The following is a 26894-nucleotide window of genomic DNA, read 5'->3' as shown; positions in this document are numbered from 1 at the left end:
TATCTCCAAAGCAAATACTGTTGTAATTATAATGGATGATTAATTCACTGGATGTATTAATTATGGCAAAGGCATGCTGTAAACCCCTCAGATATATCCTATGTTCACATGACCTAAGTCCCACGGACAGGAAAACAAGGTTCAGGTTCGTAACATTTTATACCCCATGATTGCTGGTTAAGGGCAAGAACTGTTTGCCTCTTATCTGACATTTAATTTGCTAGCTTGCTTCCTTCTAGAGTGCTCAAATCTTGCTCTAAGATGTGCTTAACCACCATTCCCCCTGGCCCCATTTGGCCCCTGCCCGTGAGGCCTCCAAGTGCTTGGTACGTCTCACATTCCTCCAGTGATCTGCACACGTCTCTCTCTCCCACTTGACTAGGTTTCTCCTGCCTCAGACCCTCCCTATCCCCTCATTTTTAGCAGATAAACTCCCTGCCAACGTCACCGAATTAAATTCCCACAACTTCCCTCCACCTCAATCCACCCTCCACCTGCCCTCTCTTCCCTCACTCTGGTCCCAAGAAAGGCAGCCTTCCTCTCTCAGGCCAACCCTCCGTGTTCCGCTTTTTTTTTTTTAAAGATTTTATTTGTCAGAGAGAGAGAAAAGGAGCATGCACGCAAGCGAGCACAAGCAGGGGGAGCGGCAGGCAGAGGGAGAAGCAGGCTCCCTGCCGAGCAAGGAACCCGATGTGGGATTTGATCCCAGGACCGCGGGATTATGACCTGAGCTGAAGGCAGACATCCAACAACTGAGCCACCCAGGCGTCCCCCGTGTTCTGCTTCTATCAGCTCCCCCTTCTCAGGAACTCTGCATGGTCTTCAGCCTCTTGGTCTGGCCTAAGCTGTGTCCTCCCAGGAGCACTCACACAGGCTTCAGCCTCCCAGCCTACCATGACTTTCCCTCCACCCAACTCATCTACTCAAGTCCTCTTTCCCCCTCACAGCCTGATTTCTCAAAGAGTTGCCTACAAACACATCTTTACTTGCTCATGACCAACTCAACCCACTTGACAATATGGCTTCTGCTTCCACCATTCCATGAACACAGCTCAAGCTCAAAGCCAACAACTTCCCAGTCCCTAAATCCAATGGATTCTTCTCAAAACTTATCTTGCCAGGGCAGCAAGCACTTCACACTTTTGACCTCTTCCTACCTTCTTGAACAACCCTTGGCTTCAGTAACACCCCCACCCCTGACATTCTTACCCACTTTTTGGCAGTAATAATCACAACTTCTAAAATCCGTGTAGAACTATAGGCTTTATAAATAAAGCATTTCCACAAGTGATACATTCATTCATTCAATATTGTGAATGAATATGTTACCTGACCATTTACTATGTGGGGGTTCAAAGATGAAAGAAATCAGTCTCACAGTCAAGGCAATTTTGTTAAAGATCACAGAGAAAGGATCGATCAAAATCAGTACTCCATCTCCCAACTCTAAAAACCATGCTCCTTCCAATACCACCATCACATAAACTGTTAAAAATATTCAAGTTCTACACCTCAGAAAAAAATGGAAGACATAACTGATTATCTTGTTGAAAAACCAAGAGCCCAATGATGCATATTACCTCTGAAAAAAAATTAAAAGGCTGGCTAAAACCTCTCAGATCCTCTTTTCATACAAAATCTTCAGCCTCTATTAAATTGTTCATACTTAACATTTCCAAGGCTCACACAGCATCCTAACAGCAACATCCGGTGAACACTTGAAGACATTAGCTTCCGTAGTTCAACTGCTGCTATAAACAACATGTGTAAGTCATTTCTCCCCCTTCTAAAGAAAAAGTCAGCAGCTGTTTGCTAAAAAAATTTTTTTATTGTGGATAAAGACATTGCCAACTTACATATATCATTTTTACTTAGAGTATTTTTTTGCCTTGCAGTGCTCCTGAGAAATTCAGAAATGCATTGACTTTAGCTCTATAAAACACAACCCAATATTAAGGTTGGGTTGTAAATTTCCCACATTTAGATATTTCCCTAAAAACCAAAAGACAACTTATCAAGTTTAATTAGAGAAACCTTAATAAGTTAAAAAGTAAAGACTGGCAAATAATCACAAATGTCAGAACATTAAAATACCATTACTTTTTCCATAGGAATATATAAAATAAATATCAGTTATACTTACTTGATATTTACAAAATTAAAGGAAATTTTTGTGGATGGAAGACATTTTAAATACTTTGATACATGAAAAACTTCATTGGTTTTGAAAAATCAGATTCAAATGCTTTAAGTCTGACGCATAATGGCACACCCCCATTAATTCTTTATCACTCCCCTATCCCTGAAGACAAAGTTTGTTTTCCATCTACTAATTGGATAAGTATTTTGAGTCTTTTCCCCCTTTTTCAATTAATCATTAAAAGGTTAAAATAAACGGGAGGCTTTCTTTGCAGAGGATAGTTAATATTTTAATTGGCTGGTTTTAAGAAAGTCATTCCTTTTTCCCCATGTTTTTGTTATTTTAGTTTTGTTTCCTTTTTTTTTTTCTTTTAAAAATCGATAATGGCAGGGTCCAAAACTCAACCAACCATGATACAGGATTATATTAAAATCAAATTCAATGGCTGGATGGCTTTTCTACTATATTATAGCAGTTGAAAACCATTAGGAATGTTGTGAAAAACTGGCAGCTAAAGCAAAATTCAACCACAAATTCTAGTAAGTTTAGAGAGAAGTAAACACTAAAAGTACTGTAGTTAAAATATTGCAGTAAAAATACCGTTTGCCATGTCCTATTGCTAAAATAACAATTATATGCTTCATCACTGTATGGTTACTAAGATTCCTTGAGCAGATGGCTCATCTCTGACACAACTTGGTTTCAGAAAAGTCGATGAGTTATGTCTGGTTTAGATCAACACACACTTAGTATGCATACCAGTGAGCTATAGTTTCAACCATGATACAACTGAAACATTAGGTACCACAGCTTGAGGACAAAGTCACATACTTAAATAGCAGCCATGAAAGGTCATGCTGTGATGTTTAGATATGCAGTGCATCCATAACAGCTTTCAAACTTACGGGTGGGGGGATGCTCAAAATGTCCTCAAAGGCCTTTAAAATATGATGATATGCTACTTAAATATGTAGCAAGCATCTCCTTTTCAAATTAAAAGATGAAACTTTTTTTGCATGTTCTCTTTCTTCAAAATGAAGGATCATGTGTCTTTTTTTTTTTTAACTTAGAAATTTTTATTTCAGATGCTCCACACTGAAATGAAACTTCAATGGCAAGGAGCACATAATTTAGGACGGCCAGTGAAAGCATCTTTGGAAGGATCATATAAAACCTAAAGGTAATAATTTCATAGAGAAATAATAATGGGCAAAACGGACAAGAGGCAGTTTGACAGTTCTAATATAGAACCTGTACAACAACTTCCTTTAAAGTGGACTGAACAAAGAACGGCGATATAAATACATTAGCTCGGGAGACAGGTGAGGTTCTGAGGCAGCGACGTCTCGGCTACTAAACATTTCAGAAAAACGAGCTTTACCCATCCACACATGAAGACTTCTAATCTTCCAATCTAAACACAGTAGACAGTAGACCGTTAATCACAGCAAAATTTACAAACAACCAAATTGAGCCCTGGCCAGGGCCAGGGCTATTTACATATTTGAATTAGTATTATTTTCACCTTTCCTTGTTATACAGATGTTTCTATTTTCAAGGTATACTGAAATTTACAAAATTCGCAAGAAATGTCTTTAAATGTACAACTCCAACGACTAATACAAACACGAACAGCCCGATATAATTAAGTTCCAGGTCAAGACTTTTTAGGATGGGTTTGTGAAAAATTAAAGAACTACTCCCTTCCTCTTCAGTTGCAAACACCTGGTGCTTGTGACGTCACTGCCCTCAGTGAGCAGGAGGATGAGAACCGGGGACTCCTGGACCGACGCGTCTCTTCTACCGCTCCGCAGAAAGGGCGGGAGGTATCCCGTTCAGCGATATCGCCAATTGTAGGTCCGTAAATGCAGCTGTTCGACTTAACACCTACCCGAAAGCTGTGTGCACGTGTGTGAGCAAACATTTTTGAGATGATACCTTTAAAAAGATACCTTGGCTCTTAAAACTAAATCATATCTCCACCATATGTAACTCAACATTAAAAAGGAACAAATCAGGATACATGTAACAACTTGAACAGGTCTCAAGGGAATTATGTTGAGTGAAAAAAGCCAATCCCAAAGGTTACATACTGCACAAGTCCATTTACACAGCACTCTTGAAGTGATCAAATTACAGAGCTTGAGAGCAGTCAGTGGTTGCCAGAGATTAGGCGATTATAAAATACAATAGGGCAGCTCGAGAGAGCCTTGACGAAACTGTTGGGTATCTGAACTGCACTGTAGTGCTGACCACAGCGATCGACACGTGTGATAAAATTGCATAGAACCAAACACACACACATTCCACGTCCCGACACCTATGATCTCCCAGGCACAACCCTGTTGTTGGCCTGTCTACACAAAGTCCTCTCAAGAGGACTAATGAAAAGAAAAAAAAAAAAGATGACCAATATATGCTTCAGATCAATTGTTTGCACTACACAGATAAGCCACTACTATTATTTTCTCCTTTTTTGTAAATCTCTTGATTATCTTTAAAAGATGAACCACATGTCTCTAGCTTAAATGAGCTTGAAAATCATAGAAATAAAGAGCTGATATATAGCTACTAGAAATTTTTATCTTTCTTTATATTTTTCTTATTTTTTGTAAATTAAGATGAAAGATCCAGTGTTTCTAGCTTAAATTAGGCCAAATCAGAGAAGGAAAAAAGCATATACTACAGCAAACACTTCCTCCTGGGACACCTGCAATTTCTAAAAGCAAAAACAATATTTTTATTAAGTTTAGAGAATGTACAACTGCAAACAAATACACGACTTTTTCTGAAAGGCCACTTTGTGGTAAAGTACATACATATAGTGTTCATGGTTTCTTTAAAGTGCTACGTATGTTGTCTCTGGCTTGAGAATCACCTATTGCTTTAGAAGGTCTTTCAACACAACTCCAGCGCTGTTGTCAGGGGACACGGGCAAAGGTGTAAATGTGGGCAATACATCCGAGATGGGTTTCAACAGAAGATGCCCAGGCCCCCCAGGCCCAAGTCCAGCTGGGTTAATGAGAGGCACAGCCGCAGAGCGGGGGGCCAAGAATGGATTCACATCTGTTCTTCTACCAGATCTGGATTCTGTGGTATCTAGATGACAAAACACAAGTTAGTTAATCTCCTATATATTATTTAGTTAACACTACACATGTGTTTTAGGTTCCCAGATTTGGCCCCCAAATAAATTTAATTCCTATGCTGCTGGGTTCTGGATCCGCTAAACAGGGTCTATGACATATAAAGGGTAAAAAAAGACAAGACAGGAAGCGAGAGGAATGGGGAAAGAACTGGGGAGGGAGGAATATCTGTATACACAGCTAATACTTTATTAAACACATTAATATTGTTGTTTGATACCCAAATACCAGTTATATAACTGATGGACTTCGTTTACTTTAATAACGGCTTCTCAGAGGGTGTTTTCTATGTTACAATGCAAATTTTCTAACTATTCACCTGGAACATGGAAGGACTTGAGAACTCCTTTTCCCCCAATAATTATGAGGGCCATGAAAAAAACTGGCACCAATTCCACAATAACAATCAAATTTAGTATTTATTTACCCAAAGAAAAACAATTTTTTCGCATTACATTACCTAATCCTCCTTTTTCAGACATTCAAAGGTTTGAAACAATTCTCCACTAGATTATTTCTCTATCGAGTTACGCTAAAACTAGATTTTTATTGGAATAGGTATGTTAATTCCCTAATGTCCTGGTGGATAGAATTCTGCTTTATTACCCAAGACGGCTAACAACTTCCTTGTTAAGAGACAAGCACCACTCAAGCAATGGGAAACTCAAAATAAAAAGAAGCCTCTAACACAAAGAAAGCACTGAGACAAATTCACCCAATCAACTTAACGTCAAGCACCCTGGGTCCCCAAGCTTTACTTCTCCGTGAATGACAACTTTCCAAACTCTGGAAAAGCTTCTGGTGCTCCTTAGTAAGCTCTGACCCTTGTCATACACTTCCAAATCCAGCATTAAAGACTAAGCTTGTCTTTTGTTGTTGTTTTTTAATGTAAACCCTGTACCAGCTCAGAATATCACTGGCTTTTGTCTCTGATCAATCCAAACCAAGCTGGGCACATGTCTTGATAAGTGAAGGTGGGGGGGGGGGGGGGAGGGAAGAAGAGAGGGAAGAAGGGGAAGGGATGGGAGGGGGGACAGATGGAGCGGGAAGGGATGGAGACGGAAGGGAGGACAGGGAGCAGGAGACATTGCCATAATGAATCCTGGAATCCACTTGAAGATGCTACAAGCTAATGTAGCAAGAAGAAAGTATGGTTTTGTTTGTTTTTTAAGGATTTTATTTATTTGACAGAGGGAGAGAGAGAGTACAAGCAGGGGAAGTGGCAGGCAAAGGGAGAGGGAGACGCAGGATGCTGGGATCATGACCTGAGCCGAAAGGAAGATGCTTAACCGACTGAGCCACCCAGGCACCCCAAGAAAAAAGTGTTTCTAGTGCAGTCTGTAGCTGTTAGAAAAAGTGAAGACTTTTTATTAAATTTAGGAGCCAAACCTTTTATCCAAACAAATTTTACCATTTCTTTTTATATAAAAGTTCAGGAAAATAGAAGTATTTGGCTAAATTAGACTTCAAAATTTCAAAATATAAATTCTTTAGTATTTTATCCAAATTTAAGTATCTGATGTGATATAAACTTGAGAGTATATAATAACATACACTTTTAAAGTCCAACTAGCAAACATTTTAGTCTGTATTAAAATACGAAGATTTCAGATAAAAGAGAGACTTTCTAATAAACAATCTGTTCATAGTCTAATGGATTATAGTGCAATTTCAACTCAAGAAAATTTACTGCATGCCTGTAATATTGGGACATAAATATAAATAAGGCCCTTTTGACCTAGTGGGATAGAAAACTATACATACAGATCACAGAACCACCAAACCATTTGCTTGTAGGCAGACCTTTTAACATACAAGAATGCTTCAATACATTCTTGGATGTCTAAGCCAGTTTACTAAACCGCTCTTATAAATATTACTAACATACCAAGGTTTGGTTATTGAATATTAACACTTAGATGTTCACAGGGAGAAAAACCTTTCTCTAACTATAAACTTTTTTTTTTTTTTTGAGGGTAATTTGCCATTATATTTTAATTTTTTTTTTTTTTTTTAAGGTTTTTTTTTTTTTTTTTTTTTTAAAGATTTTATTTTATTTATTTGAGAGAGAGGATGAGAGGAGAGAGAGAGCACATGAGAGGGGGGAGGGTCAGAGGGAGAAGCAGACTCCCTGCTGAGCAGGGAGCCCAATGCGGGACTCGATCCAGGGACTCCAGGATCATGACCTGAGCCGAAGGCAGTCGCTTAACCAACTGAGCCACCCAGGCGCCCTATATTTTAATTCTTAAGAAATGTCTACATGGGGCGCCTGGGTGGCTCAGTCGTTAAGCGTCTGCCTTCGGCTCAGGTCATGATCCCAGGGTCCTGGGATCGAGTCCCACATCGGGCTCCCTGCTCGGCAGGAAGCCTGCTTCTCACTCTCCCACTTCCCCTGCTTGTGTTCCTGCTCTCGCTATCTCTCTCTCTGTCAAATAAATAAATACAATCTTTAAAAAAAAAAAAAAAAGTCTACATGTAGGGCGCCTGGGTGGCTCAGTTGGTTAAGCGACTGCCTTCGGCTCAGGTCATGATCCTGGAGTCCCGGGATCGAGTCCCACATCAGGCTCGCTGCTCAGCAGAGAGTCTGCTTCTCCCTCTGACCCTCCTCCCTCGCATGCTCTCTGTCTCTCATGCTCTCTCTCACAAATAAATAAAATCTTAAAAAAAAAAAAAAAGAAATGTCTACATGTAAGTATTATACTTTCAAAAATTTATCTTAAGGGAAACATTAAGGATGTGTGCAAAAATTTATCAAGGATGTTCATCACAGCAATATTTATAACAGAGAAACTGAAACATTCTGAATATAAACTACATTTTTAACTCTAATTTAGCAATAAGCACCATTAGTATGAAAGAAAAACAGATGACCAAACAAATGTTTACTGGTTCACCAGCACTTCCAAGAATAATTCAAAGTGGCTTATGCAGAAAGAAGAATTATTTCAATATACAAAGGAAAAATATTTCATATTGTTTAGGTTAATCTAAGCTAATTAAGTATCGGATTTATATGAAGCCAAAATCTAATGCTTTGTTGGAATTTTGGAAGAAGTCACTGCACATTTTCAAAAACACTAAAAATTTAGTTAAGATCACGGTAAAACATAATCATAAATTACACATTCAATTTTTTAAATTGTAGAAAAATTAAATATCTGGTTTTACCTTTAAAACTTTCTGGTACATTTGTAACTACTTTTCTCCTTCCTGGTGAATCCAGAGGTTTCATATCATGAACAGAAAGCTTTGGTGGTGGAACAGATGGATGAGATTCTGTTTCTAGAAATTTAACAAAAAGTTCTGAAAAAGACTAAGGAAATAATATTTGGGTTATATATTAGGCAGATATTAAATTATACTTACTACAACCAAAAAAATGTACCAGCTACTCTAATTAAATATCAAAAACTAATCATGCCTTCTGAATCATTTCTTTATAATTAAGCTTTTTTTTTTTTTTTTTTTTTTTTAAAGATTTTATTTATTTATTTGACAGAGAAAGACACAGCGAGAGAGGGAACACAAGCAGGGGGGGTGGGAGAGGGAGAAGCAGACTCCCCGCCGAGCAGGGAGCCCGATGCGGGACTCGATCCAGGGACTCCAGGATCATGACCTGAGCCGAAGGCAGTCGCTTAACCAACTGAGCCACCCAGGCGCCCTCTTTATAATTAAGCTTTATGAACCATTAAAACTACTAGTGCTTTAGTTACGTTTATCAATTAAAACCTTTAGCAATATAATCAATAATGTTTGATAACATTTGTTACAAACCTTAGTCATAATTAGCTACCTGATGACAAATTTCTTGCCATTGATGGCACTTAAGACATCGTCTTAAATCATTTTAGTTCTATTTACATGGACATGAAACACAGCATCAAAAACAAGTATTAAAAGTCATATTTAATCAATGAATATAGCAAAAGCTCACCCATAATATTATCAGATTAAAATAATGTAGTGTAAACCTTTCCTTTGTTTTTGTAAGATTTTATTTTTAAGTAATCTCTACACCCAACATGGGGCACGAACCCACAGCCCCTGCTCCACCGACTGAGTCAGCCAGGCACCCCTAGACCTCTCCTTTAAAATAAATTTCATGCCATCTGATTTAAACTAGGGTATTTTTTATCTTCAACCAGCTCTGGGTATATTGCCTATCCTCAGTTTCTTCTTTATTAAAAAACAAAGTAAAATAAAGAAGCAAACTCCACATAATTCACAGAGCTACTCAGTTTATTTTTAGTTTTTTAGTTTTTATTTATTTATTTAAGTAATCTCTACACCCAATGTGGGGCTTGAACTCATGACCCCGAGATCAAGACTCAATGCTCTTCCAAATGAGCCAGCCAGGTGTCCCGAGCTACTCTATTTGTTAATGTTCATTCAGACTACCAGGCACTGTGTTTTCATGTTTATTAACTTCTTCTTCCTGCCAAGATGTAAGTTTGTTGAGGGCAGGCACTTGGTCTTCTGGTTTGCTGCTGCATCCCCAAAGTTGAGAACAGTCTGGTACACAGCAGGTGCTCAGTAAGTTAAGTGCTGAATGACCAGGTAGATACAAACATGCATAAATAAAGCCTCTGTCTTTAAGAATCTCATAATTTAGTAGTAAGACAAATGATGCTGTGCCTATAGCAGCATGATCAAATACAAAAATACTTAATACTTTGAAAAACAAAAGTACTGTATAAATAAAAAGCTAAAATAAAACATATATGCAATAAATTTATTTAAACTGGCTTAATGGGGTGCCTGGGTGGTTCAGTCAGTTAAGCATCTGCCTTCAGCTCAGGTCATGATCCCAGGGTCCTGGGACTGAGTCCCATATCGGGCTCCCTGCTCAGCGAGGAGCCTGCTTCTCCTCTCCCTCTGCCCCTCTCCCTGCTTGTGCTCTCTGTCAAATAAATAAATAAAATCTTTAAAAATAAATAAACAAATAAAATAAAATAAATAAACTGGCTTATTATCCTTAAGCTAATCACCTCTCTGGATCTCAGTTTCCACAACTCCAAAATAAAAGGGCTGTATAATAAAATAGCCTAAACAAGAAATGTGATTTTCACACATGAATGCGAGGCACATCCATCTGACCACTCATATCAGAGCAAGAATAAAATTGGCGCTTACGCTATTAAGCACAGATTGTTGATTTGGTCTCAGAGGCGTGTTGGGGACACTTTTTGATCCTCCTCCAAGCCACCCAGTCATCCACCTGGTAACACCACCCTGATCTCCGTGAAGCAACTAAAAGATTATTTTAAAACAGAAAAGTTTTATCAATACAAGAAAAGAAAAAAGAACTATTTTTACTTGATTTCAGATGGTAGCACACTATGCTTTTCAAGTCCAATTCCTAGTAAACGTTTCTTACTGGGAGAGGCTACACATACAATAAAATGTCATCCTAAGCACTATCTCAAATCAGAGTTGAGGCTTGTCATGTCTCAAAACTTAGCATTTTGACAGGAGACGTGACTTATAAGTGACAAAATTAGTATTACACAAGCTGAACAAATCCACCTCTTCATGGTAGTATGAACTGGTCCATTTCCACATTACTGAGAAAAAGGAAAAGCTCTATAATATAGAGTAAAAGAAGACACTTTTATATGATGCCACTATCTGAGTTATAAAAATATTCAGAATGACTTTCCATCGTTCAGTTACCTGCTCCATTTCCTCCCTCTTGATACCCAGGATGCTCCCCATTAATCGTAGCACCTCGTGGCGCTGATGTTTTGGCGTGTGGAAATGTCCAATGAAGAGGTTTCTCATAAGGATTCTGTGAAAATAAAGGCAGAAACAGCTCAGGCTAACTCAAAAGTTATCCCCATATTTAGTGTACCCACACAATAAACACTAAACATATACACATTTATTATACTTTAAAAAGTTACCAAGAAACCACTGAACAACAAAATATTTTGAAGTACTTAAAAAAAAAAACAAAAAAACCTCTTGACAAGTCTAATCAAAGACATTTCAAACAATCTAAAAATGCATACCTTTTAAAACATCAGTTATTACCCACTTACTTTCTCCAACCAAATCAATCCACTGAGATGGTGCTCAGTGACTCTCAGTGTCTGTCTGGCTTCTGCCTTAAGATACTCCCAATGTCTCCCTCCCCACCTCAAATGGTGAGGACAGCTCTTGTGCTTCACAGGTATGCTTCTATGCCCATGCTCACATTTATTAAAAATTTGCTAATAATATCTAAATCTTTCAAATATTAATGATATGTTACATATATACCTAGGTTTCAGACCTAAAGCACTGAAGCAAGGTATGTTCTTTAAGGACAGCTAGAGAGAGTTCAAAAGAATGCTAAGAATAAAACTTTTTTATTTTCTACGTACTTCCTATTATGGTGATGTTTTAACTCTTCCACATGGTTTTAAGAAAAAGAGTTTGAGCTGGGAAAAATCCATTTAAAAACCAAGAGAAGTTATTCTACTGACTCCTCATGAAAACGACCTACATCTCATTACCATACAAGAAAAGGCTTTTTAAAAACTTAATCACATATAAACATCTACATGTAGAAGCTCTTTTTACCGTAAAGGTAATCTCCATAAAATACATAAAAGTTAAAAGGCAGAGCATACTTGTCCACTTTTCCTTCTGTGCTGTTTACTAAGTTCATCAATTTCTTTTGTACATCATCCAGCATTTCTTGTCGGAGTTCATCTGTTTTAAAACATGTGAATAAAGATAGTCATTAAACTGATTAAAATAGCCTGGATGAATATATAATGGGATTTATAACATCTTTCCTATAAATTTTGAATATGTACACTTATTCTAATTAGTAATATTTAATAACTTCCATCTCTTCTTTGGTTCAGGAACTGGGCTTTCTGGTATAGAAATTACCTGACAGCCAGACTATGCCTTTATTGACACAGTTTATCCCCAATAAAGTATTTGATTCTTTAACAGAAAATTTAAAAACTGAAAAAGGGTTTTCATTCTCTTCAGAAACTTAATAGCAAAAGATTTTTCACCACTGCTTCCGTGCATAAAACATTTCCAGAGCCACTCTTTAATGGGGGAGAAATGGAAAGGACAATTTTAGATTTTCCTTTTCCATTTTCCTGGCTGGACTCTGGTTTTTGGTGAGCTAAGAAGAGTATTTAATATAACTAAGAGCACAGCTCGGGGTGCAGCTCATAGGACAAAGTATTCTGAGGTATATAGGTTGCAAAACCCAATTCAGATCACTGGTTCTAACCTACTAATCAAAATAACGATAGCTTATGTGACTAATTCAGAAGAATGCTGGACTATTTTATTTTATGTTTCTTATTTAAATCTGTAAAATCTTGGTGGAACAGCTGGAATCCAAGTAGTGTTACAGGCAAAGTCTAGAATTACAACAGGAGATACCCTGTTCATAAATCCAACTGTGCCACGGGGCCAACAATTCCCAGATGAAGGCACTCTCAGCCAGACCCAGCGAGTTCTGATACCTGTCACCTCAGAAGTGGATAATTTGAGCTGAAGGAGATGCTTACCCAAGCTAGATTACAAGTTTGGTTCTGAAAGAAATGAAGAGATTGCTCTGCAGCAGTGCTCTACTTTTCAAATCAAGAAACACTCCAATCCAAACACTAGACTCCGACCTCTTTCCACAAAACTACTCTGAATTATGCTGCATTTTCCTGGTGGTAGCTGGATACAAGTCCCCTTGTCAGATATAGGACTCACAAACATTTTCCCCCATTCCGTGGGCTGTCCTTTTGCTTTCTTGATGCTATCTTTGAAGTACAAGAGTTTTTAATTTTGATGAGGGCCAACTTTTTTCTTTTGTTACCTGTGCTTTTAGATTCACATCAAAGAAATCAATGCCTGATTCAACATCACAAAGATTTATTCCTGTGTATTCTTCTAAAAGTTTTATAATTTTAACTCTAAAATGCAGGTCTGTGATCCACTTTGAGTTCATTTTCATGCATGGTGTGAGGTAAGGGATCAATTTCGTTCTTGTGCATGTAGATATCCAGTTGTTCCAGCACCGTATGTTGAAAAAACTATTTTTTTGGCACCCTTGTTGAAAACCAACGGATGAGAAATGTATGGTTTATTTCTGGACTCTCAATTCCTACTACAAGACTTCTGCAGGTATTTTTTCTTCTACCTGAAAAGTTCTTTTCCATCAGGACCGCCTATTAACTCTTATTCACCTTCACATCTAAGTTTGTAGGTCACTTCCTCAAAGTTTTCTCTAAACCCTACAGATTAGGCCAGGTCCATCTGCTTTATGTTTTCAATCTGCCTTGCACAATGCCTAATATTCTTATTTAAAGTACTAAGTGTATATACAAAAATGTCCAGTTTAATTGTTTGCAATGGCTTGTGGTTCTTCTAAATTGCAAAAATCTAAATTGCAAAATGTAATTCATATAATAGGCTAACTTTACCAAAATAGAGATGGTTGCCATAACCATATTATAAAAGCAAGGTCTGGGTTTGGAAAATCTACTACAAACGTTTCCTTTCCTGTCTTTCCAGTAAGGAATTTAAGCTTGGACATTAAGAAAAAAGAGAGAGAGAGAACAAGATTACTATTAAAGTCTGAGTCAGTAAAAGACATTTTAGATTCTTAATGTGCACATAAATACTACGAACACATGGTGCTATTTGGGCCCTTTCTATTACTACATTCTGAATGTAAACAGAATTCTCAACTATTCAGAGGAAGAACAGCAAGTAAATTAGTATCTTGTCGATGTTCTGAATTAACCATCCCACTCATGAACTACAGTAAGAGCCGGAGTAATGATGGGTACAGTCTTCTGTTTCATCCTCCCCCACTACGGAAAGGTAGCAGAGAAAGAGAGGTCAAATTTACCTCCACCTTCCCTTTCTCAGATCTCCATCTACTTTCTTCTAAAATTAATGATTTTTTATATTGATTATATATCAAAATAATAATATTCTGGGCTATATAAAATATTACTAAAATTACCTTCACCTGTATCTTTTTATTTTTAACATGGCTATTAAACATTAGTAAATTATACATGTGGCCTGCATTATATTTTTATTGGACAGCCCTGCTTTGGAGCATAACCAGAATGTAACCACTACAGTATACTGTCTCTTATTAAAAAAAGAAAAGGATGATAAAACTGAATGATCAAAATCTTCAGAGTAAAATTCATAGAGCAAAGAGTTGATTTTCCTCTGATTAAAATTTTAATAAATTAGAAAAATTAAATTTTGCTCTATAAAAAAACAGATCAAGAAATCTCTATTAATAAAGTTCAAATCAAGGGGCGCCTGGGTGACTCAGTCAGTTTAGCATCTTACTCTTGATTTCAGCTCAGGTCATGATCCTGGGGTCCTGGGACTGAGTCCCGCATCCAGCTCTGCACTCAGCAGGGAGTCTGCTTGAGATTCTCTCCCTCTGCCCCTCATCTCTCATGCCCCGGACCCCCCATTCTCTCTCTCACAAAATAAATAAATCTTTAAAAAAAAAAAATAATAAAGTTCGGGGTGTCTGGGTGGCTCAATGAGTTAAGTGTCTGCTTCTAGCTCAGGGCATGATCCCAGGGTCCTGAGCCCCGCACTGGGCTCCCTGCTCAGCGGGGAGCCTGCTTCTCCCTCTCCTGCTCCCACTCCCCCGCCTGTGCTCTCCGTCAAATGAATAAAATCGTAAAATAAATAAATAAAAATAGAGTTCAAGTCAAAGATATCTTCTTGATGAAATTCATTAATATAATTTTGATTAAAATCTCTGTTCTGAAAGGTAGGGTCAAAACAGCCTAACAGCCAAAATTACAGAATAAAAATTTCTTAAACTCATCAGAATACAAGTTAGTCCTAAACTAATGTGATAGAGAATTGATAACTCTGCATATCCTTGCAGGCATACAGAGGGCTGTTTCAAATTCAAGTAGTAGTTTAAACATATTCTGATATTAAAGTCTATGAAGAAACCCTCAGAATTTGGAGGGAGGGCTTGGAAGAATGGTATTAACTAGGAAAGGTTTAGAAAAGAAAGTCAAATACTGACTTCAAAGGTCCCTACAGACTTCTCTTTTTCTCCAGGCACCCTTATTTTCCTCCCATCAGAGATTCTGAATATTTCTCCACAAAAACTGAACACTAATTCAAACCACAATTTGAAATCAGAACTGTATTTATATGGGCAGACAAAATAACGGTTATTCAGAAATGGGTTTTTAGCCAAATATAATATCCCTGTGAAATAATCTAACATGCCAAAATAATTCTTTGGAAGTTAAAAAAAGAAATAAAGGCAGGGGGATACGCTTTAAAGTTGAGCAATAAAGCAACTGAGAGTTAGTCTAGTTTAGGGGAAGAGTTACTCTAAATATATGCCATCCTAAAACCTGCCATATCACAGCCTCTTCTCCATAATGCCTAGAGAGGACACTGCGGCCCTCACCACTCGATTTAAAATCAAAACTGAACATTAAAATGTACTGACTACAACAAATAAGTCCATCATAACTTTACATTTTATTTGTGATTAGTAACACTGCATTATCATACTGTCTTCAGAGCACATCATAAAATTAAGTCACACTCCTTACAAAGTCATCTGGCTGTTGCATGACTTAGCTCCCTTGGACAACACTCAAGTCAGATTTATTTAACAGTCACCTGACAGAGAAAAGAAAGGTGATTGGAACAGGACTTGAGGGTCAGAAGACCTGCATATGAGTCACAGTCCTTTCACCAGGGCCAGACGCTGTTGCCTATTTTGTAAAATATGCATGCTTAATCTCAAAGGATTTTCAATCTACTGATTAAATGTGACTTTTCTAAACAGTGAAGTGCTATATTAAGCATTAGTACTCACTCATCTGATCTCTTAAAATAACTAAAGAATTCATCTTTTACCCCTAAACAATACCAATAATGTATCATTTCAGTTACTATTAACACTGATAATTTTGCCTCCGTTTTGTCTTGTCCTCTTTACGAAACAAGGAGCCAAGAGAAGGAAGAAAAAATGTTAGAAGATGATTTCATTTATAGATAGGTTGGTAAATAAACTGGGTCTAGTGTCTTACTTGCACTAGCTACCTAAAAAATAAATGTGAATCTTAATACATTAAATCCAATATAAGGAAGCTTAGCCTCTTCATTTAATTAAATATAATCAAAGCAAAGGCTAGAAATTAGATGATCTTTTTATCACAGAATTTCAACTTCTACAAGATCGATTTCTTTATAAACACCAAATAATACTTTTTAAAGGCATTTTATATTTAACATTTGAAGTTAAGACATACTGGCAACTGCTTTATCTTTTAACTCAATTCTTTTCAACCATATCATAGAATTTTAAGGTCTGAAGTACATGGTGAGTGCTTTCTCATTCCCTAACTGTAATTAATAATTGATGAATGAAAAGTAATTTTTTAAATTCCACTTCCTAGCAATGAACTCACATGAAAAGACATTATTAATACAATATAAGCTCATTAATTTGAATTTCTCTAGATCAGAATCTGTGACTCCATTAAAATAGCAACACTGAGGTCTCTTGGATTATTTGTACAATTAGAGTTACTATGTGCATTTACAACAGGTCTTATATAAATATCTTTAATGTAACCAGATCAAATTTATTTTCCCTCTCCCCCTCCTCCCTCAATCCTTTAGTATGAATTCAGATAATTTGTACTGCATTTTTCCATATCGAAACAAAATTTTTTTTAAAGACTGAATATTGTGAATCAAATTACATAATTTTAAAAGGTGCACACAGACCAGCCATATCCCAAAAGGGCTGCAATTTTGTCAGAGAAAAGTAAAGCCATTATAATAATTTTGCCACTTACTGAATATCATCACCATTATAGAAAATAATGACAAAAGGCTTTCTAGGCTTATGACTGAACCTCAACTCATTTCTGAAAGCTCCCTGTTGCAAATGGCATGGACTAAATCTGGCCCAAAGAAATGTTTTTTCAGCCCACACAGGGTGTTTTAAATTTGGTATCACATAAAAAAAAATTGGAATATTTCACATGAAAGTCTACATTTCCCGTGTCTCTTGAAAGATCTGGAGATTTGGCAACACTGGGCCCCACAGGCCTGCATGGCAACAGTCGGATGGAGCCAAGAATTTGCTGTCTCCCTAAGAAACTCTTCAATTCACCACTCTCTCTACTTGGTCCGATTTGTTCTCTTGTATTATTTCTTGGGCCCCAGTTTATAATTTATGTTTGTGATCCATACTTATAGTTTCATTTCTCCACATAACAACCCACTTCCACCACCACCTCCCCTTTGGTCATTACCAGTCCACCAGATCCACCAGTTTCCGGATTAAACTGCATAGATTTATATGAATTTCTCCCTCTATCTAGAATGCTGTTTCCCCAACTCCTGCCTGCTTAGCTGTACCTATTCATAGCTCAAGTGAGGTCAAGTATACCGTTCACTAGCCTTCTCTACCCTTCCATATCACCACCACCAAGTAGAATGAATTGTTCCTCCTTTTGAAACAACTGGTTGCATGTATGTGATTACATGCAACCTTCCCCTTCTTGTCCGACTCTAAGCCTCCTGAAAGCACCGGTCCCCTATATCTCTGTATCTCCAGTGCCTATTTCAGTGCTGGGTACATAGCAAGAAACAATGCATTTTTGATAAGTAAATCAAAGAATGATTGATTTTCCTCTAGGAAAGGAGAATATCTGGGAAGAACAGAACACAGGACAAAAAGAATAAATGATTTATGTTCTGACTCTGTCCATATGAGGGAAAATACACAAAACATAATAACTCAAAACATCCCCATCTCTACATAATTTATTTTTTCCTTTGTACTTTAGAAGAATTAATAAAACACACATTTAAAATATAACTATTAAGGGGGCGCCTGGGTGGCTGTCGTTAAGCGTCTGCCTTCGGCTCAGGTCATGATCCCAGGGTCCTGGGATCAAGCCCCGCATTGGGCTCCCTGCTCCGCGGGAAGCCTGCTTCTCCCTCTCCCACTCCCCCTGCTTGTGTTCCCTCTCTCGCTGTGTCTCTGTCAAATAAATAAATAAAATTTAAAAAAAATAAAATAAATAAAATATAACTATTAAGTTTAAAAGGGCTTAGTTATTCATCTAATTGATGTAAACTTTTTTCTTAACTAAAGTCCTGGCATTGTCTAGTATACCCAGATGTTTATATCATCACAAATAATTTTTTAACCATTTATGGCAATTCAGAAAACTGCATCTGGTATTTCTTATATGTTTCCTCTAAAATCACCACTTCTGCCAAAAACATCTATAAAGAAATCCCTCAAAAGGTTTGGGTAACAAAGCGTCTGGGAATGTATTTGGCCTATGTTCAACAGGACATTATATGTTTTCTTGTATAAATCATGTCCTGGAAAACGGAATGTCTTCATTTAAAATAAAAACTCCATCATCCAGCACCATAAAGGTAGTTCCATGAAAAACATTTTAAACCTCCTTTATATGTGTAGTTTTAAAACATTTTTATGCTTCATATTACACTAGGTTTACCGGGCTTATTTTATATGCTCTTCTAGATTTTCTTCAAAAAAACAAACAAACAAAAACACTGTAAGGAAATTTTCCATTCTCAACTTATAGACTTTAGCAGTCACCAAAACTTCTTTTAAAAAATTTTTTTTTAAGTGGGCCAAAAACCTTAACTTCACCAAAGAAGATATACATATGGCAAATAGGCACATGAAAAGATGTTCCACATCATATGTCATCAGGGAACTGCAAATTAAAACGAGCTATCACTACACACCTATTAGAATGGTGCACTGGAGCTCCGGCACCAGCAAATGCTGGTGGGGATGAGCAACAGGGACTCTCATATGTTGCTGGCAGGGATACAAAATGGGACAGCCACTTTGGAAGGCAGTTTGGCACTTTCTTACAAAACTACCATACATTCCAGCAATTGCACTCCTTGGTATTTACACCAAGGAGCTGAAAACTTACGTCCACACAAAAACCTGCACATAAATGTTTACAGGAGCTTTACTCATAACTGCCAAAACCTGGAAGCAGCCAAGAAGTCCTTCAGCAGATGAATGGATAAATAAACTGTGGTCCATCCAGATAATGGAATGTTATTCAGCACTACAAAGAAATGAGCTAACAAACTATGAAAAGACATGGTAGAACCGTGAATGCATTATTACAAAGGGAAAGAAGCTACTCTGAAAAAGCTCCATCCTGTCTGATTCCAACTCTATGATGTTTTGGAAAAGGCAAAACTATGGAGACAGTAAAAAGATCAGTAGTTTCCAGAGGTGACGGTGCAGAGGGGGTGAGGAAAAAATAAACAGAAGGGACACAGAGGATTTTTAGGGCAGTGAAAATACTCTGCATGATACTATAATTTTGTAATTCATTATACATTTGCCCAAACCCATAGACTATATAACACCAAGAGTAAACCCTAAGGTAAACTGTGGACTTTGCGCGATGATGATGTATCACTGTAGGTTCATCCTTGGTTAAAAATTAAAAAAAAAAAAAAAAGTACCATTCTGGTAAATGATGTTAGTAACAGGGGGAAGGGGTTATATAGGAAATGTCTGTACCTCCCTCTCAACTTTGTCACAAACCTAAAACTGCTCTAAAAAGTCTTAAGAAACTAACAATAAAAACAAAACAAAAAATCAGTATGAGATCCTTCAAGGTGCAGCTCTGTAGTGGCAGACATACCAAAAGATACTCCCGATGCTAGAATCTAAATTTGTATTGTTTATGAAAGCTTATTTCTGTGTAACATAAAATAATTGTTATCAAAATGAGAACTATTTTGTGCTATTTCCAATTTTATCCAATCATTTTCATTTAGGCAGGAATTTATCTCAAGGACGATGGTAGAGAACAAGAAGTGAAAGAAGTAAAATGTCAAGTCTGGCCATAAATACAGCAAGATGAGACATCTTTTAATGGTTCAGCTGTAGTCTAGGTTTCCATAGGTGTGCATTTTCCCATGTATGACAGTTCCAAAGAAATTCTGAACTCTGATCAACTCAAAATAGTGAAAGAAAGACTCCTCCTATCTGCTTCACAGAGGACTAGCATCTTAAGTTTGAAAAATCAGTAATACAGGATTGGTGTGTGAAGTGAGTCTTTGGAACCATATTGAACAAAAACACTTTCAGGCAAAATGATAATAATTTCCAGTAGGAAGGAAAGCAGTATTTCTTCTACCAGACACATTATCTATTAAAATATAGCACCTATAGGGTCTTAGGGTTTCCTTTTCTTATTATTTTATGGGGAAAGGGGGTCGTGCAGGGAAGGGAGACAGAAGTTCTTATATTTTAGGGGTGAAATCTTCCTACTAGTTTAGGGCTCTACTCAAGTTCCTTTCCTCCATGGAATGCCCCTGACACTCAAGGAGATTCTTGGAGAGGTCAATAAGCATGTCTTGTGACTGCTGCTGTGCACCACTATCTTACGCTGTGAACCTATGCTGGATCTACACCATGTGTTACTCCCTATCTCACTCACACAGCATCTAGCATGAGGCCAGGTAGCCGGTTCTCATTAATTACTTAATGCCTGATAAGGTATCTTCAGACTTTTCATACAAGGCCTGTAAATACCTGAACCTAGAACTATAGTTCCAAGTACATACACAACTGTGTACTCTAAGAATGAGTGAAATCATCAACGATCTACTGCTTTAATATTGGTGGTGTATGTAATGGCTCCCTTTTCGTATGTTTGACCAGAACGAATCATCTCATCTCTGGTAGCAAGAGCATAACCAAGCATTTTGAATAAAATACCACTTTTAAAGTAAGTTTCCCAATATTGTTTAAATGTTGAAACTGCATATCAACTAATCATCAGTCTACAGATGCTTAGAAATAAAACAATACTTTGCTTCTACAATTTAAGTCTCCATGTACTTTCTTGCAACAAAAGCCAATCTGTCTCTTTCAAAATTGTTTCTCCTGGCAAATATTTTCGCTGTCTGGCCAAGTTTCGTGTTAAAAATAAAGTACAGTATTACAACATCAATCAACATTTAAAGTACTTAATGATCTATGAAAGAAAATATACAGTGATTCTTTTGAAACAACCAAGCCAATCAAGGTTTATTTATATTATCAAATCAAGAGTGCAGCTTTGAGAAAATAAAATCACATTTGTGTTTACAGATATAAAAGCAATATTAAGCACTGAAGTAACAAAAGAAAACATCGTTAAGAAGACAAGAATGTAAATGACAAGAATGACTTAAAGACACGACAGAACAGTCTCTTCACTCCCCTTCCTGTCTGTGCGACACTGGCCTCTTGCCTGTCCTCCCAAACGCCAGTTGTGTAAGCATAATCAGTTTCCTGCAGCTAACATTTACCCCATAAAACGAGTCCACAGTTTCTATACATTTACACTGAATGGTAATTGTCATTTTTTTATATCAATAGGGACCTCTAAGTCTTGTCAGATATAATCTAAATCTGAAATATTCTACTACTGGGAGTTTAACTCAGTGCCTGAACAAGTACTAAGTAGTGCAGGGACTCTGATAATATTTACCAACTACAATAAGTCACAGAATTCTTTATCTTAGCATCATCTACTGGAAATGACTCAGGTAGGTATCTAAAAAGGGATGTGGCCTTAAACATTATATAGCAGCATGCCACAGAGCATCGGGGTGTCACAGGACGACCAATGAGTTGGCTCAGAACACTGTTCACTTCCATTAGTGCAGTGCTACCCTACGCTATCAATTCTCTGGCTAATTCTTCTCTGGGTTGGCCATGTCTGCAGATAATGCTATAGTTGCTCTGGCATTTTCCCAATAAATACTGCCTCCCCATAAGGGCAACCATATCAACATTTAGGGCACAATATAAAGGATGCTGCCCTATCTTTAAAGGAGATGGAGATACACAGAACAAAATACAAGTCAGACTATAAACAACCATTTTCCTGACAGGACAAAATAAAGTAACATGGAAACATCATGAGCTTTGGTCAAGGGTAAGAAGATCAGAGCTCAAATCTCAGTTTCTTTGACTTATAAAATGAAACTCATATCACCTTCTCTAGAAATGCTTGTGAAGAGTAAATAAGAGAAGACTATATATAACGCAGTATATGTTACATAAAACGCCCATGATACTCAATATGTAATTGTTTCCTTGCTGCCCATTTCTGGCCCCCCAGGAGATTTAGAGTTCCAAGGTTGGCCAAATCTGAGAAAGGGCGGGCAGTAATTTGCTCAGAATCAAACTATCTTGAGGACACCTACCTCACATGATGTAGCTTATTGTTTTTTGTAGTTCTAAAAATCTCTCATCTGCTCTCTGCTGTTAAGATTCAGGACAACGTCCTCTGGCTCATCCATTGGTACCCATGCATCAGGGGTTCCTGCTTGTTTGCCTCCTTATTGTCCAAGTCACTGTTTCTGTCATCTGACAGCATCTCTGCTGTGCCATCTCCTAATTTTGCCTATTTCTAATTTCCATTTTATGTTAAGTAGCACTTCTTAATTCCTTAATTACGTGCCTTGGCACTTACTGTGCCCAACCCAGATACCCAAAGGTGGTACATTTCTAGGTTCCATGATCACCTTATATCATTACCTACTGAATACAGCTCTAGAATAGCTCAACTTCCAGGGACCTTTAAATCCGAGATTAAACAGAGACATGCAATCTTAGTCAGCTGTTAGATTCAACAAAGCATTATGAACCACCTGATTACTTGAGGCCCAACTGATAATGCTAAGCATAGGCTCACCTTAGGGAATTGGCAAGGCTTATATCTTACCAGCATCACACAATCACATAATGAGTGCCTATATGTAAAGCACCATCTATAATCATAAAAAGCTAGTTATACTCAGACATTCATTCCACAAGAAGTTACTCTTGAGAATATTGTCCTACTACATCCCCTGGATGAACACAGAATGAACAGAGAGAAGTCCTAGCCATAAAAAGTCAGGTCAGTAAAATCACTTCCCAATGATGGTCAGTAGGGTGACAACCAACACAACTGGATCGCCTCCATATGCAGGAAACTTAACTGGACAGCCAGGGCCAACTTTCGACTCTGGTTTCACTAGGACCATATTAAAATTGAAGCAAGCTGGTCACGGGAGATGGAAATGGAAGTCCCACCCAGTGGAAGTTGGGCTCACTCAACTACATGGACGTCCGGGAAAAGCTACATCTGATTCAACACTAGTGTTGTAGGGGGAAAAAAATGAAAGAAACACCTACTTTGTTTTTTAAGTTCTTCAATTTGTTCTTCCTTTAAATCTAACTGTTCTGTAAGTCTTGATGCTGAATCCAATGCAGCATTTGCTTCATCGAAACGCTCCTGAGGAAGAGAAGTTCATTAAAAAGCAGCATGCAAAAACTATTTCACAAACTACATAGCTGGAAGCCAAAGTCAATCGACCCTCTTCTGTTCAGCTGATGAAGCTGTGCTTCTGTGACCTTGGGCAAGTTCACACAGTAAGTATCAAAGACAGAGCCCATACTTCACAGCACAATACTGTCTCCCTCAGAACTAAATAAAAAAGAGGATGCCACTAAAAAGACAATATGGTGACAAAAGTTTTAAAAAGTGACAATAATAAGAGCATAAACACTACAAAAGGCAGATACAAAAAGTCAAGAAATACAACAAACATTCTTTTTAATTTTTGCAAGTCTGATGGGTATAAAATGACATTTCATTACTACTTGATTATTTTTTTATTTCCCTAACTACTAGTGAATTTGAGCATTTTCCCATCTTTACAGGACAGCTAGAGCTGCCTTTCTGTGAAAACTTCTTTGCATACCTTGTCCATTTTTCTATTGAGCTTTCTCTTGTCTGTTTCTGAGCACACCTTGTAGAGTAGACATGAACGCTTTGTCACCAGTGCTACAAGTATTATTTGCCAGACTGCATGATACCTTTTGCCATGTAAAAGTATTTAAACACTGTATACAGTTAAACACGTCCTCCTCTGCTTTCACAGCTTCTTGAGTTTTAGTCTTGGTTAGGTTCCTCCTTGCCCCTAGACTCTACATGTACTCTTCCAGATTTTCTGGCAAGGTTTTTTGTTTTGTTTTGAACATTTACATCTTTCAAATAGTGTTTCTCAAGGGGTGTGATTCTGGCATTCCTGACCCCTGCCCACTAGATCCAGTCACTGTAATGAGCAAAAACAGCCCCAGATTTCCAGCACCACTCCCAGGTGAGAATCTGAGCTTTAATACAATTGGAATTTATTTTTACACATGGTATAAGATAGGGATCCAATCTTATTTTCTCCCATATAGATAGCCAGCTGTGGCAACATCATTTGTTAGATAATCCATCCTTTTCCCATTAAATTGAAATTAGTTTAGGGTTTCATTTTCAATTCTCAAATATATCCTAGGCTCTATTTCTGGATCCTCCTTCTGTTTGACTAATCTAGTCAATATGCTATTGATTAATGGCTCTATTTTGATAGTTAGTAGGAAGCTACTCCTCACTGTTGGTTCTTTCACACAGTTTTCTTGGCTATTTTAGAGTATTCACCCATGTAAATTTTAGGTCAAATTTTACCATCTTGAATCAAAGTGACCGTTTTTTTGATGTGTCATCTTAGATAAGCTATAGCCCCCAGTTATTCATCAACCATAATCTAGATGTTGCTGTGAAGGTATTTTTAAATGTAATCAAAGCCCCTAATCAGCTGAATTTAAGGAAGGCATGAATAATCAGAGTGGGCCTGACTGAGTTAGTTAAAAGTCCTCGAAAGCAAGGATGAGCCTTCCCCAAAAAGAGAAAAAATTTCTGCCGGACTGCAACTTCAGCCGCTCCCACAGAGTCGTATATCCTGCTTGTGATTTTCTTTCTTGACCATCTGTGGAGAACAACTTTGGCCCATGCCTGTGATGGGATCTTCCCATTTTGACTACCAACTCCCACAATTACACTGCCAATTCCTTATAATAAATCTCATAGATGTCTATCTATATATGGCATATCAATATGTGCATGTGCCTGTGTGTGCATACACACAACACCCCCTCCCTACTGGTTCTGCTTCTCAGGTTGAACCCTAACTGATACACAGAGGGACTGAAACAAAAAATTTTAAATAAAAAATTTAATATTCCAAATCCACAAAATGAAACTTAGTATAAAGGAAATTTAAATAAATCTTCAAATAATTTTTTTTAACCTCACAGCATTTCTATTTAAGAAATTATTAAATCTCAGGGGCTCCTGGGTGGCTCAGTGGGTTAAGCGTCTGCCTTTGGCTCAGGTCATGATCCCAGGGTTCTGGGATCAAGTCCCACATTGGGCTCTCTGCTCAGCAAAGGGCCTGCTTCTCCCTCTTGCTCTGCTTACTTGTGCTCTTTCTCTATCAAATCAATATATAAAATCTTAAAAAAAAAAAAATTATTAAATCTCAAAACTACACTAAGACTTTTTCTAAAATTAAGATTTAGACTTAATTATTCTTTCTACCATTTGCTTGGGTTTTATTTCACCAATTTTAGCTTTTATTTTTACTAATTCCCTCTTAGTTTCTTCATTTGTTCTCTAAGTATATGTCACATTTTACATTAAAAATAAAGCTAGTTTAAAAAGAAGATCTGCACTTCTATTGGTATGGCAGACAACATACTCTGGACCCACTAGAAACAACTAAAGGTAGTGGATAAAATATCTTTTTAAACATATTAATGAGGGCGCCTGGGTGGCTCAGTTGGTTAAGCGACTGCCTTCGGCTCAGGTCATGATCCTGGAGTCCCGGGATCTAGTCCCGCATGGGGCTCCCTGCTCGGCGGGGAGCCTGCTTCTCCCTCTGACCCTCCCCCCTCTCATGTGCTCTCTGTCTCTCTCATTCTCTCTGTCTCAAATAAATAAATAAAATCTTTAAAAAAAAAAATAAATAAATAAACATATTAATGAACTGACCAGAAAGTAAGCATAAATGGTCAATGAACATATTAAAAGATGCTTGATCTTGTTAGCAGTCAGACAAATGCAAATTAAAACCATAAGAAGACAGCCCTACCCACTACACTGGCAAAAACTTTAAAAATTCTAATAATGCCAAGTATTGCCAAGGATGCAGACCAAGAACTCTTATGCACCACTGTTAGGAGACATTAGCACTACTGCTATAAAACAACTTGCCATCATTGTATAAAGTTGAAACTGCCCATATATATCTCAGGACTCAGCAATTCCGATCAAGATACATGCCTGGAAGAAACTCTCGTGCATGTGCACCAGGAGATGTAAACAAGGAAGTTCAGAACCACACTGTTTGTATAGCAGATAATGGCAAGGTCTTTTATCAGTAAAATGGATAAATTATACATTCATGCAATAAATACAGTGGTGAAAATAATAAGCCATGCACACACAACACACAGTAACGCAGCTAAAACTCATGAACATAGTAACTAAGTGAAAAAAGCAAGTTTCAGGAGAATTACTGAATTTACACAGAGTTCAAAATTATGCAAAACCATACACTGTATCATTTGGAGATGCAAATACATGTGATAAAACCATAAAGAAAAAACAGGGGGTGCATAAATACAACATTCTGGACTCGTGGTTCTCTATGAAGTGATAAGGGGATGAGAGGGC

The 26894-nt window shown here is 37.5% G+C and overlaps 1 protein-coding gene across 2 annotated transcripts in view; it reads right to left on the bottom strand.

Moving 5' to 3' along the window:
• Positions 1-4328: 4328 nt before the first annotated feature.
• TRIP11 (thyroid hormone receptor interactor 11) overlaps positions 4329-26894 on the bottom strand; it is a 63494-nt gene continuing 40928 nt past the window's right edge. For both annotated transcript variants that reach the window (XM_044917895.1, XM_044917896.1), the window contains exons 16-21: positions 23522-23621; positions 11901-11982; positions 10960-11074; positions 10420-10536; positions 8455-8599; positions 4329-5239 (exon numbers count right to left, since the gene is read on the bottom strand). In XM_044917895.1, coding sequence (XP_044773830.1) covers positions 5019-5239; positions 8455-8599; positions 10420-10536; positions 10960-11074; positions 11901-11982; positions 23522-23621 — 780 coding nt within the window. In that variant the 3' untranslated portion in view covers positions 4329-5018. The remainder of the gene's footprint in view (positions 5240-8454; positions 8600-10419; positions 10537-10959; positions 11075-11900; positions 11983-23521; positions 23622-26894) is intronic.

Source organism: Neomonachus schauinslandi, chromosome 9, assembly GCF_002201575.2.
Source record: "Neomonachus schauinslandi chromosome 9, ASM220157v2, whole genome shotgun sequence".
Lineage (NCBI taxonomy): Eukaryota > Metazoa > Chordata > Mammalia > Carnivora > Phocidae > Neomonachus > Neomonachus schauinslandi.
This window is presented reverse-complemented; position numbering and strand designations above follow the sequence as displayed.